The sequence below is a fragment of the Barbus barbus genome (genome assembly GCF_936440315.1).
Source record: "Barbus barbus genome assembly, chromosome: 1".
In the NCBI taxonomy this organism is placed as follows: Eukaryota; Metazoa; Chordata; class Actinopteri; order Cypriniformes; family Cyprinidae; genus Barbus; species Barbus barbus.
The window spans coordinates 8,596,177-8,609,774 of NC_136729.1; the positions used below are offsets into that span (position 1 = coordinate 8,596,177).

A 13,598-nucleotide genomic window follows, 5' to 3' on the forward strand; every position below is an offset into this window, starting at 1 on the left:
CAAGATAAGGAGATTACGTATAATTTGTGTGTCTGTAGATGCACTTGTGTGCGAGGATGTTCCGTAGAGCGTGACACTGCAGTGACGCGGCGGGTCTCTAATAAGGATCCGCTCAGTAAAGCGCAGGTCAAACAGCAACACACTCTCACCCTACAACACTGAGACATGGACTCAGACGAGGGCTACAACTATGAGTTCGATGAGGAGGAGGAGGAAGAGGAAGAGGAGGAGGAGTGCAGCGAGGACAGCGGGGAAGAGGAGGCCGAGGATGAGGAGCTGGAGCTGGGCGAGGTGGAGCTGCTGGACCCGGCCGTGGCTGGAGGAGAAGCCGACGATTGCGCTGACACCGGCGGCGGCGGCGGAGGAGGAGGCCTGGGGCCCGGCCAGGAGGAGGAGGACTACCGCTTCGAGGTGCTGACCACCGAGCAGATCCTCCAGCACATGGTGGAGTGCATCAGGGAGGTCAACGAGGTCATACAGGTAGCTAACAAACAGATTTACTGTCGTTTTCCTGAGAGTTTATAAGTATGTTTATGTGGAGGACTGATGCTGTTAGCATTTAGCGTTAGCGGCTAACTGACATGAGAGGACTGATGATGCGAAGCCAACCATTTGTTTTTAATCTTAGTTGTGATTTATTGACTGCGTTTATGTTTTTGTTTTTGGTGCCTTGTGTTATTTTAGAGAATTTAAGTGATTTTTTTGTTTGTTTTTTTGTCAGCTAAAGTTAGCTAGTTCTGCTAGCGCGACCCAGTTTACAGAGACTGAACTTTTTCTGACAGCTATTATGGATAGTATCTAAACGTATCGTATGTATTTAGAGTTGTTAAAATTGTGTCATGAATCAGTGTGTATTATGTTAGTTGTTATTTTGAAGAAGACCGAAATTTAGCGCTGTCACTGCTGCTAATGCTACATGACACATTTGTTAAGATTTTGATCGTTTTAAGCTTATGAAACACGTTTGGTTCTCCAAACACGAGCACAAAACACTTTAAAGTTATTTTTGTGGGTTGACAACATCTATTGAACTCAACAAAAGCACATCTATCAAACAAACTAGCATTGCAATTTATATGTTGGCAGTTTATTAGATTAACCTCACAAAATCTATCTTCATAATATTAGACAGTCTATCTCATATCACCCATAAATTGAGCTGTTAAAGGCTTAATAGTGGGCTTGTAAAATAATAAAGTGTGTTCATTAGTGAAATTACTAAAATGTATGTTTTGGCAGCCATTCAGTCTCAGGGTTACATTTGAAAGACAGACAAACAGCTTGGACTTTTGATTGGTAAGCAATCAAGTGGGTAAAACCTAATCATGTCTAGCCAGATGTTTGACATAACAGCAAAGTTTAGTTCACTTTGCAGTTTAAAAAGACCAAGCACCACCCACCTAGACAGAAAAAGACCATCTAAGCAAAGTTTAGTTTTTTAGTCTATTTAGTGGTTTATATGAAATATCTTATGCCACAGTAATGAAAGAAAATGTAAAGGCTATAAAGATGGATAACCCCCCCCCCTTTAAAAAGTTATAAATAAGACAAAGATTATTTAGATTATAGAGTAAATTTTACAAGAAAATACTAAGAGTGAAAATAATTTCTACACCAATTTTTCAGTGTATAGATATAATAACAAGACTGTCTGTGAAATGCTGTTCAAGGAATGCTGGGAAATTTTGTATCAAGAGTGCAGGTAAATTTGGGTTTCTTCTAACCAAGCTCCTCTAACGGTGATTTTAAGTGTTAAAAATCTTTTCAACTTTGATAGATCCAGTTATTAGTTTTTCTTCAAAAGCACTGACTGTATAAGCTTAGTACCTTATAAACACACACACAAAAAAACCTTTATAAAAGTCCAGAAAGTTGCTCAAAGTCAGCCAAATTAAAGCTAATCGTATTGAAATAAACTGAGACTAGATTCAACCTAAGACTTCAGATATGGTGCACTCATATTATGAATGGGAGAAGGTGCAACATGCAGTATGGCATAATTAGTCCCCCTGTCTTATAAATAAAAGAGCCAAGCAGTTTTTGATATTTCAGGATTTCCCGATTCAGTCAGATAAGACTTGGATGCCCAAAATAGCTGCCCGAGGCATCGCAAATATGGCTGTAAACAGTATTGTGTCTTTTCCAGAACCCAGCTACGATAACCAGAATACTCCTCAGTCACTTCAACTGGGACAAAGAAAAGCTTATGGAGAGGCAAGTTATTTTACTTTATTTATTTTACTATATTTATATGTTGTCATAAAAATTTAGCATAGCTTGGTTAAAGGACATTTATGATTGGTCTGTGTGCTGTTTGAAAGAGCAACATTTAAATGGTGTTGCAGGTACTTTGATGGAAATTTGGACAAGTTGTTTTCAGAGTGTCACGTCATAAACCCCAGTAAAAAGCCCAAAACGCGACCAATGAGCACACGCTCCTCCAATCAGGATATGCCCTGCCAGATCTGCTATCTCAACTTTCCAAACTCGGTCAGTGTCAGTTTTGGTCACTTGTTCACTATTGCTCCTAAATCTTCATCAGTTCCTTAGAAAGGCCTGTGATAACAAAACTGAAGTCCATTGAAGTGACTCCATTTGCACAACTTGGTGACTTATTCGGTAGGAATGTGTTTCTTTTTCTAGTGTTTCACAGGTCTTGAATGTGAACACAAGTTCTGCATGCAGTGCTGGGGCGACTACTTAACCACCAAAATCATCGAAGAAGGGATGGGACAGGTGGGCTCCTGTTCAGCTCATTGCTATCTGATGTTACAATCAGATTCCCCTCTTAATTTTTGTTTTTCTTTTGTTCTTCCAGACCATCTCATGTCCTGCTCACAACTGTGATATTTTGGTTGACGATAACACTGTAATGTAAGTGCTTTGGGTAATTTAGCTTGTTTATTTTTAGATTTTTGCTCCAGTTTTTTTTTAAAGATATTTTATGGATTATTTTGTAGGCGACTGATCACAGATTCTAAAGTGAAGTTGAAGTATCAGCATTTAATCACAAATAGTTTTGTAGAGGTAAGAAGTTTTTCATTTTTGTTGCATAAATTGTCTAAAATGTTATTGACTTGCTTGCTTGCAACTCCATGAATTATCAAATAATTATATAGGGATAGAGATATCAAACACTAATACAAAAATTTCAAATCAGTTAGCATTTGAGAATTTGTATTTAGAAAGAATCAGTTAGGTTTTTTTTCATGTATGTGTATGTATATATATATATATATGTATATGTATATATGTTGCTTTGTGGAAACAGATTTGGAGAGATTTAGCATTGCATCGTTGATAAATCTGATAAAAATATCACAATAATCCACATGACTCCAGTCCATCAATTAACATCTTGTGATGTGAAAAGCTGCATGTTTGTAATTAAACAAATCATTAAGACGTTTCAAACTTCAAACCGTTGCTTCCGGCTATTCCTCTATCCATAATATTGTCTTCTCCAGTGAAAAAAAAAAAAAAAAAAAAAAAGAAGAAAGAAAAATAAATCATCAGCTTGTCTGAAACGATGGTTTAAAGTAAATAACATCTTAATGATGGATTTGTTTCTTACAAACATGCAATTTTCAATTCACAAGACATTTATTGATGGACTGGAGTGATGTGGATTACTTGTGAATTATTGTGATGTTTTTATAAGCTGTTTGGACTCTCATTCTGACGGCACCCATTCACTGCAGAGGATCCATTGGTGAGCAAATGATGTGTTAAATCATGTTACATGTTAAATTTCTCCAAATCTGTTCTGATTAAAAAAAACAAATTCCTCTACAACTTGGATGGCCTGAGAGTGAGTGATTTCTCAGCAAATTTTAATAATTGGGTGAACTGTTGCTTTCACGGTTTGCTAACTAACTTGTCCAAGGTTTATTTAACTTACTCAGAAAATATAAATAAAGTGCAATAAATATATTAACTGATCTGGTGCTAAATCTAAAAATCATATATGGTTTCTCTATGGTTAAGCTTTAGAATGGCAAAAATATGACATTTATTTAAATACCGGTGTATATGTATGTAATACTGTCTGTCTGCAGTGAACTGTTTTGTCTCTGCTCTTCTACAGTGTAACAGACTGTTGAAATGGTGTCCAGCTCCTGACTGCCACCATGTGGTCAAAGTTCAGTATCCTGATGCCAAACCAGTTCGCTGCAAATGCGGGAGACAGTTCTGGTATGAGTCCAATTCAGAATGCAGTTCAGAGCTTAAGTAGATCAGCAACATCCTTTAGCTTTATATGTTAACGCTGCAATAATATAAAAGATGTTAGTATAAACAGTTTGTTCAGCTGTGCACCCTTTTCTGTCTTTATTGACTCAACATCAGCTGTGTGCTTTTATTTTTAATATGTACAAAAAAAATATGTACGACTCCCTTTAATTTTTGTTTTGTTGTTTTTTTTTCTCAATAAATAGTTTCAATTGTGGAGAGAACTGGCACGATCCTGTTAAATGCAAGGTATGTTAGCATCTAATTAGGCACTCATTTTAGGTTAGAATATTTCCATTGTTGAAACTGATATTATTAGATTAGATTTATCCTGAGAGGTTTTCCTTTTCTTTAATCATATTTCTACTCTTCAAGTGGTTGAGGAAGTGGATAAAGAAGTGTGATGATGACAGTGAAACATCCAACTGGATTGCAGCAAATACCAAGGTACTAAGGACCCATAAACACTCAGATGAGATCTATGAAGATAATCGGTTCACTTGATATAATTTATTATTTATTTATTCATTTATTGTGATGAAGAGAAAGTTATTCTACTTTAAGCCCATACCTTCTAACAAATCTATTTACATTTATTTGACTGGCATTAAAACAGATATGCAGGACAAAAGAGTCAAAATATAGAAAGTGTACCTGAATCTATATATATATATAGATATATAGATATATAGATATATAGATATATATATAGATATATATATTAAATCAGCAACATGCCACAAATGATCAGTAGAGATGTCAATAAACCCAAATTATTCCTTTAATTCATTTGGGTATCCCTGTTTTTCATAGGAATGTCCCAAATGTCATGTGACCATTGAAAAAGACGGCGGCTGTAATCATATGGTGTGTCGAAACCAGAGTTGTAAAGCAGAGTTCTGCTGGGTTTGTCTCGGCCCTTGGGAACCTCACGGCTCTGCTTGGTGAGTCTGCTTTACCTCTTATCAATGCTTATGTTTTAAATACTCGTGGAATTTTGAAATAACATGTCCATATCACACTGATTACAGGTACAACTGCAATCGCTACAATGAAGATGATGCAAAGGCAGCCAGAGATGCTCAAGAGGTACTTTAGGCATTATTCGACCCAACATCTGTCATCCACATGTCATCCTTTATCTATCCAACAAGACTCAAATTAGCACTCGCAGGAAAGCATGACTTTTTTTCCTGTTCAGAGCAAACCATGGCGTGTAACTGTTGTTCTCTTTGGAATGAATGTATTTTATCCATGTCACAGCGATCTCGTGCAGCCCTGCAGCGCTACCTCTTCTACTGCAACCGTTACATGAACCACATGCAGAGTCTGCGCTTCGAGCACAAGTTATACGCGCAGGTGAAGCAGAAAATGGAGGAGATGCAGCAGCACAACATGTCATGGATCGAGGTGCAGTTCCTGAAGAAGGCTGTGGATGTGCTTTGCCAGTGTCGCTCCACGCTCATGTTCACCTACGTCTTTGCCTTCTACCTCAAAAAGAACAACCAGTCCATCATTTTTGAGGTGAGGGGGAAATCAAGTTTTTTTTTTTTTTTTTTTATTGCACAACCCCATGTAGTAGACTGTTTTATAGCTGCAAAAATAATGACTATTTTTGGACAGGTTTTCAAAACACTCCACCTGTCTGCTGTTGGTGGGACTAACATTCAAACGTTATATTTTTTATAGCATTACATTGTTTATGCTTGTCAGAGAAATCAACACACTGATGTCTTATTGCTGTTTTTTCCAGAACAATCAGGCTGATTTGGAGAACGCTACAGAGGTGCTCTCGGGTTATCTAGAGCGAGATATCTCCCAGGATTGTTTGCAAGATATTAAACAGAAAGTTCAGGATAAGTACAGGTGAGAAATTTATCCAAAATCCCAATATTGTTTTTTTTTTTGTTTGTTTGTTTGTTTTTTCTTCTAAATGCATGAAATTTATATTGTATTGTAAACTGCTGCTTGTATAATTTGTGCAGTTAGTGTGTGTGTGTATATATATATATATATATATATAAGTACTATTATTTGTCTTATTGTATTTATTGGTATTTTTTATTTAAAAATACAAACTTAAATGTTATTTTAAGTTTTAGTAATTTTGTTATTTTGTCTATTTTTATATTTCTGTTTAGCTTGAATTGCTTTTTATTTCAGTATTAAGTTTAGTAATTGTACTGCTTTTTAATTTTTGTTTTGTGGTGAACAAACCCACATTTAAATTTCCAGAAAAAGTCTTCCCTTCAACTAAATATGTGAAAAAGCACAATTTTTGAATCTGACACATTGGGTGAATTCTGGAGACAGTTGAAAATTTTACTTTAAATTAACTATCATTTCTAATAAGGCTGTAGTAGGAGTTGTTATTTAAAAATATATTTTTTTTCTTTTGTAAATTTATTTAAAAAATAAGTATTTAAATAAAAAATTGTTTAAATAAATTGACAGCTGTATAGAAACCCCTAATTATGAATGTCATAATTATAAATAATGAATGCAATGACTCCAAAATAACTTTTTTGATTTTATATTTTACACACACATACTCCAAGATCTGTTACAGTGTATTACAGAAGATGTTGCAAACTGTTTGTTTTGAACAGCAGAATTATAATTAATATAATTAAATTAATAATTAATAATTTAACAGGAGTATCTAGAAAATTGCAAATATTTGAAATTATGTATTTAATTTGTCACATTGTGTACAGTATTAATTAGGATAAACAATAGTACAATTAAATTTGCAGCCACATGAATTTATGTGTATATGGTCTTCAGTGAAAATGCATTGACAGTTGAGCATCTTACTGGCTTTGAAACACATGTTCTTTTCAGCATTTATATTAAGTATGATTAAACCTGGATATTTTTCATGTGCATCCTGCTTTTCTGTCGTCTTGTCAGAGTTGGTTCTCCAATCTGAAAACAAAAGTTCTGGAGCATCCGTAGTACAAAGCCATTTTTCCTCTATATTCTCCAGTGAAAATGCCCTTCCAGAAAGCTATCTGCATTGTAATCATTTCTACTACAAATTTATTTATTTTATTTAACCAGGAAGTCTCATTAGTTCACTACAAATCCCATTAGTTTAACTCGATATGAAGTAGGGGACATTGTTAAGAGGCTCCTGTGAGAAATGTGTTGAGGACTTTTCTACGTTTCTCCTCTCATGTAGATACTGTGAGAGCCGGCGACGATTGCTGCTGCAGCACGTTCACGAGGGCTATGAGAGAGACTTGTGGGAGTACATTGAAGACTGAGCACAACTGCTGCATCACGAGCTTCGGAGCGAAGAAAAGCAGCGAGCGCGCTGTGGTCTCCAGTCGGCCTTCACTGCAGCCCCTCTCCATGTTGCATCCTTTTTACGTGGCATCTGGATTTTTGTTGTTATTTAGAGTTTAAGTTCATTTTACTGCAATAAAAAGGTAGAATATTCAAATAAAACTCCTACGTCAGTATTGCAGTCTGTAAGAGTTGATTGTCTAAACGGCACGGAAATGTATTCCATTCTCCAAGCTTTCGGTGGAGATTTTTCAGTAGTCTTTTTTTTTTTCTTTTGGTGCTTTTTGTCATTTTGTCTGAAGTTGTTTTATAGTTGGAATTGAGATTGACTTGTCTTAAGCAAAGCTTTACAGGTCTGAGCCATGCGGAGTGTGTTGTGTTTTGGGAATGCTTAGTTGAGTGGCTTTATGCAGAAGTGTGTATTTCAAGCTGTAAAGAGCACACATGCATGGAACATGAAGTGGGATGCATCTTTTTGTTAGTTTTTTTTTTTTTTTTTTGGAAAAAATATTTATTCTTTATAGATATTCAAGAATGTGTTTAAACAGCATGAGAAGAGGCCACGTGACTTTTTTTCGCGTTTTTTTTTTGCTGGTGGTTAAGAACCTTTCCAGAATGTTGCACACCTGAAGGCATAGTAACAGCAGCCTTAATTACATCCAAGTATAGAATGGATAAAGTAGAATTGCCCGAATCTCACACAGAAATATCTGGATCATTTTTCACCCCAAAATTAAAATATATTTTGCATAAAGAAAATTAAGCTTTTAGAACCAGTTGGATTGTTTGCATCATAATTAAATCCATCAAAATTCTCATTACCAAAGTGTAAAACAACTAAATTTGGGTATTATAGTAAAAAAAAAAGTCCCTTTTTTATATTATAAATTCCACACTATTAAAAATGATTGAATATTCTCCTAAAATATTTTCTTTTTCTTTATTCAAATATAATTTATTTGTTTTTGAGGTGAAATATGACTCGGACATGTTCTCGACCGTTTACATGAGATTCAACCAATTGCTCTCATTGTCAAATGCAGTTCTGAATGTGGACACATTAGGTGTTTGGTTTGAGCTAAGATCGACTGGAACATCCACTCGCTTCTTTTTATGAACCATCTCGTCTTAGTTGATGTTTGGCTGAACATTTGTCTCTTTATGACAGCTGTTATAGCGAACACACTACCAGATGTGAGCAATGAGAGCAAACTTGAGTGACATTCACTCACTAGCAACTAAAGTCTCAAATGCTTTTACCTGTTTGTCGTTTTCTTTTTTAAATGTATGTACCTTTTGTAGTGTGAGGAGGCAGATGATATTTTGAAAGCACTGTTGTATTTCTTTACATGACTGCCAAGTGGTTCCGAGGCTTACTTGTACTGGCTGTCAAGCACTATGTGGAGTAGATCAAGCCGAAACACTGCATAGTCAAGCCTGGCTGTGATGAACAAAAAGTTGGCCTTTCTGTTAAACTAATAGGGCAAATATGAGCGCTGTGTTTACACTAATATCAGAAACGGCGAGCGAGATGGAGCTCAATACAGTATGTGAACAGATGTGATACCCGTTGTTTTTTTGTTTTTTTTTCTTACTCTCAAGTTTCTGTTTTTCCTTTCTGTAGGTCATTTCCTCACCCCGTTTGAATGCATGGTAATTATTCTCAGTGCATCAAACACTTTTGTGTCTGAACTGGGTTTGTAGGGTAGTTTACAGCAGCTTCTACTAATTCTAATGTCACATTTTATGGCCTCCATGATTGGCATGTGGAGTTTGTGCTCATGTTTTATTAATCCATCATTAAAAGAAAAAACAACTGAGAAACAGCAGTGTTGCCTGTCCTGACAGATGAGATTTGTTTTCACCAAATATATGAATTAAAAGTGAACAGTCTCTGATTTAGAGAAATGTTCATCTACAGTGGCTTTCCTGTGTTATAACCATTCTTATAAAAATGTCCTATTTAAATAAATCTCATTCAAAATAATTTGGGTGAACTCATTGTTTCATTTGATGCTATCTGGAATTTTTCTGTCTATCAGTCAACAATATTTGTCGAGTCAAACATGTATGCATATGTACTGCTCAATATATTAATTTTAATAATTTACTATATATCTATACATGCATCTCAATAGCTATTGTTGTGTATGTTGATTACATGTAATATGTTTATAAATATTACTTTATTTCTATACTATAATGAAAGGTTCACTGTGACTACAAGTATATAATAATGTATTTGCAATAATATTTTATTATACTGATTAAATATTACAATTATTTTTCTAATATATAAAGTTAACTGATAATATTTTTTTTTATTATTATTAAAATTATTAATAATGTTTTGTTTTTTTTCTTTTGCTCTTGGTGTGAATAAAGCCTTAAGTTGAATAAAAGGTGTCAATCCATGAATGTAGGCAATCGTGTTAAAATGCATAGTTTCTATGAACAGATATGTCTATGAAGGAGCAGCAGGGGGTGCGAGACGCCTCAGAAACTCGAGCCAGAAAAATAAAGGAGGTCTTTGTGTGCTTCCCCTGTCCTCTCGCTGCGGATGGGTGCGGTTTCACATCGTTTTAATACACGCATGCTCGCAAGTATTAAAAGTAAAACATACACAAAGATTTTCAGGTTCTTTAAAGCAACAATTACAGGTGCATCTCAAAAAATTTGAATATTGTGAAAAAGTTAATTTTTTCTTGTAACTTATTTCAAAAAGTGAAACTTGCATATATTTTAGATTCATTACATGTAAAACATTTCAAAAGTTTTTTTTTGTTTTAATTTTGATGATTAGAACTTACAGCTCATGAAAGTCAAAAATCAGTATCTCACAATATTAGAATATTTACATTTGAGTTTCAATTAATGACCATCCCTACAGTATAAATTCTGGTTATCTCTTGTTCTTTGAAACCACAATAATGGAGAAGACTGCTGACTTGGCAATGGTCCAGAAGACGAACATTGATGCCCTCCACAAAGAGGGTAAGTCACAGAGGGCCATTACTGAAAGGTGTGGCTGTTTACAGAGTGCTGTATCAAAGCATATTAAATACAAAGTTGACTGGAAGGAAGAATTTGGGTAGGAAAAGGTGCACAAGCAACAGGAATCAGGAACAGGACCGCAAGCTTGAGAATACTGTCAAGCAAAGCTGATTCAAACACTTGGGAGAGCTTCACAAGGAGTGGACTGAAGCTGGAGTCAGTGCATCAAGAGTCACCACGCTCAGACGTCTTCAGGAAAAGGGCTACCAAGCCACTTCTAAACCAGAGACAACGTCAGAAGCGTCTTACCTGGGCTGTGGAGAAAAAGAACTGGACTGTTGCTCAGTGGTCCAAAGTGCTCTTTTCAGATGAAAGTGAATTTTGCATTTCATTTGTAAATCAAGGTCCCAGAGTCTGGAGGAAGAGTGGAGAGGCACAGAATCCATGTTGCTTGAAGTCCAGTGTGAATTTTCCACAGTCTGTGATGATTTGGGCTGCCATGTCATCTGCTGGTGTTGGTCCACTGTGTTTTCTGAAGTCCACAGTCAACGCAGCCGTCTACCAGGAACTTTTAGAGCACTTCATGCTTCCTTCTGCTGACAAGCTTTATGGAGATGCAGATTTCATTTTCCAGCAGGACTTGGCATCTGCCCACACTGCCAAAGGTACCAAAAGCTGGTTCAATGACCATGGTGTTACTGTGCTTGATTGGCCAGCAAACTCGCCTGACCTGAACCCCATAGAGAATCTATGGAGTATTGTCAAGAGGAAGATGAGAGACACCAGACCCAACAACGCAGATGACCTGAAGGCCGCTATCAAAGCAACCTGGGCTTCCATTACACCTGAGCAGTGTCACAGGCTGATTGCCTCCATGCCACGCCACATTGATGCAGTAATTAAAGCAAAAGGAGGCCCAACCAAGTATTGAGTGCATAGAAATGAACATACTTTTCAGAAGCCTGACATTTCTGTTTAAAATATCCTTTTTTATTGATCTTATGTCATTTTCTGAGACACTGAATTTTGGGTTTTCATTATCTGTAAGCCATAATCATCAAAATTTCAAGAAATAAAGGCTTGAATTATTTCACTCTATGTAATGAATCTATATAATATATGTTTGACTTTCTGAAATGAGTGACAAAAAATATTGACCTTTTTCACAATATTCAATTTTTTTTAGATGTACCTGTATAAAGAATAGCTATAATGCATCTCTGCAGATTTTTTGTTGGTTATAGATTTAATATGAACTGCCATGTTGTTTCTCTGTGAAACAGGAACTCCTCCCTTTTCACACTCTCTATTAGTGAAGTCACATAACACATTACTGAAATATTAACTTCAACCAGTGCACTAGTTGACAATCATCAGCCATCATATTACTTCCTCTTGTGTGGTGCTCTTAATGCATTGAACAACATTTTTAATTTTGTGAAACCAGAGGCTAAATACAAAGCTATGTGGTTTATAACACAGCGTATGGGTAGAGTGTGTGGTTTGAGTGGTGTGGCTCAGATGCAGCACTGCTTGTCTAAATAGGGGGGAACCGTATAAGCAACAGAAACACTGTAAGTAAATATTTAATTTAGTTTTAGCTGAATATTTATGCTTAAAGCTACTTAAGTATCATAAAAGTGCACAAGATAGTTTGACCGACTCGTAAGCTTCAAATGTACTAAAGGCCCATTTGGTTTGATGACATTTGCAAACCAGAAAGCAATACCCCCATCTTGTGCAAAGGTCACGAAAAAGAAAATGAATCTGATCATTTTATTTGATCATCACCTCAGACCTACGTGAAACAGAAACTGAGTGGTCGTCTTTATAAATAGCAGATGAAGCCTTGGGTAGGTGAAAAATGCTGGTTGCCACATAAAAATTTCCAGTGCTCACTGGGGTCACAACCTTTAATTAAAAAAAGCCACTAATTCCCTCAACCTGTCATTGTGTTTGTGATGTGATGTGTGATTATTAGGAAACTGGTTGCGTCCTCTTCCTATTCGGTTATGACACACACTGATGTGCTCCTCCACACCCCCAGGAAGTGCACCATCTCTGCAGATACAGCCTTCGGCCTGCTTGTGCAATCATGGAGAGTGTTTTTATACTTACCTGAGCTTACTGTACTATATGTGCATCATGTAAAAGTACTTTTTCTATCTGTGTTTTATTAATAAACTATTCACAAACTATTTTACATATATGTCAGTATTACAGCTATATATTTTCCACTTTAGGTATATTTATACTTGCATAGCATATGTAGTTATACTATTTGTGCTAGTTTATTTTGCATTTGCATCATGCAAACACATTTATGCTTCATGAGAATTTTATTTACACCCTTTTTATTACCTCTGAGTCTCTGACACTTGTTTTGCGGTTTATTTTTTTAATAGACACCAATCTTACAAAATCTGTGAATTCAAATGGAGGGTCTTAAAGGGATAGTTACCCCCAAAAATGAAAATTCTGTCATTGTTTACTCACTGTTGAAGACAAAAGAAGATATTTTGAAGAATGTTGGTAATCAAACAGTTGATGGTAGCCACTGACTGACACCTTTTCTCTATGGAAGCCTGTTTCTGCCAAACAATAAATAAAAAATAAAAAAAAATGCATAGGCCTATGTAGTTCATATCTCGCAATTTTGTGTTTATGTAAAAGTCAGAATTGTGAGATATAAACTCAGAATCTTGACCTTTTTTTAATTCTGAGTTTATATCTCACAATCCTGTTTTTTATTTCTTCTTCGAATTCTGAGTTGACATTTCACAGTTTGACCTATCCCAAGTTTATATCTCGCAAGTCTGAATTTGACCTTGAAATTATGACTTTCAGAATTTTGAGAGAAAAACAAGTTAGGCCTACTCAAAAGAATCGCTTGACCTCGGAGGAAACCAATAGTACAGGCTGCTCGAAAACTTTTTAGTTCATTTTAGGAGGGAACAATAATCTAACTCATTTATCACAAAAGACTTTATGTTGTGCATACAACGTCGTCTTTAAAATATAGTTCACGTGTTAGAGGCATAGAAAGACCATTTGGGTCGCGTGAGAATCGAGATTACCCAAAA

The 13,598-nt window shown here is 35.8% G+C and overlaps 1 protein-coding gene across 1 annotated transcript; it reads left to right on the forward strand.

Annotated features, from left to right (window-relative positions):
• Window positions 1-65: 65 nt before the first annotated feature.
• Window positions 66-9,501, forward strand: LOC306875504 (E3 ubiquitin-protein ligase arih1l-like). The gene is made up of 14 exons (XM_079426130.1): window positions 66-480; window positions 2,147-2,214; window positions 2,346-2,490; window positions 2,644-2,736; window positions 2,819-2,874; window positions 2,961-3,027; window positions 4,088-4,194; window positions 4,437-4,479; window positions 4,606-4,677; window positions 5,044-5,174; window positions 5,262-5,319; window positions 5,494-5,754; window positions 5,984-6,096; window positions 7,415-9,501. The coding sequence occupies exons 1-14, from the start codon at window positions 166-168 to the stop codon at window positions 7,497-7,499; spliced, it is 1,614 nt and encodes a 537-aa protein (XP_079282256.1). The 5' UTR covers window positions 66-165; the 3' UTR covers window positions 7,500-9,501.
• Window positions 9,502-13,598: the final 4,097 nt, after the last annotated feature.

Coding starts and splice junctions, on each gene's coding strand:
- LOC306875504 (XM_079426130.1), top strand. CDS start 166: ATGGACTCAGACGAGGGCTACAACTATGAGTTCGATGAGGAGGAGGAG. Junction 2,875..2,960: donor GTTGACGATAACACTGTAAT/GTAAGTGCTTTG, acceptor ATTATTTTGTAG/GCGACTGATCACAGATTCTA. Junction 4,480..4,605: donor ACGATCCTGTTAAATGCAAG/GTATGTTAGCAT, acceptor CTACTCTTCAAG/TGGTTGAGGAAGTGGATAAA.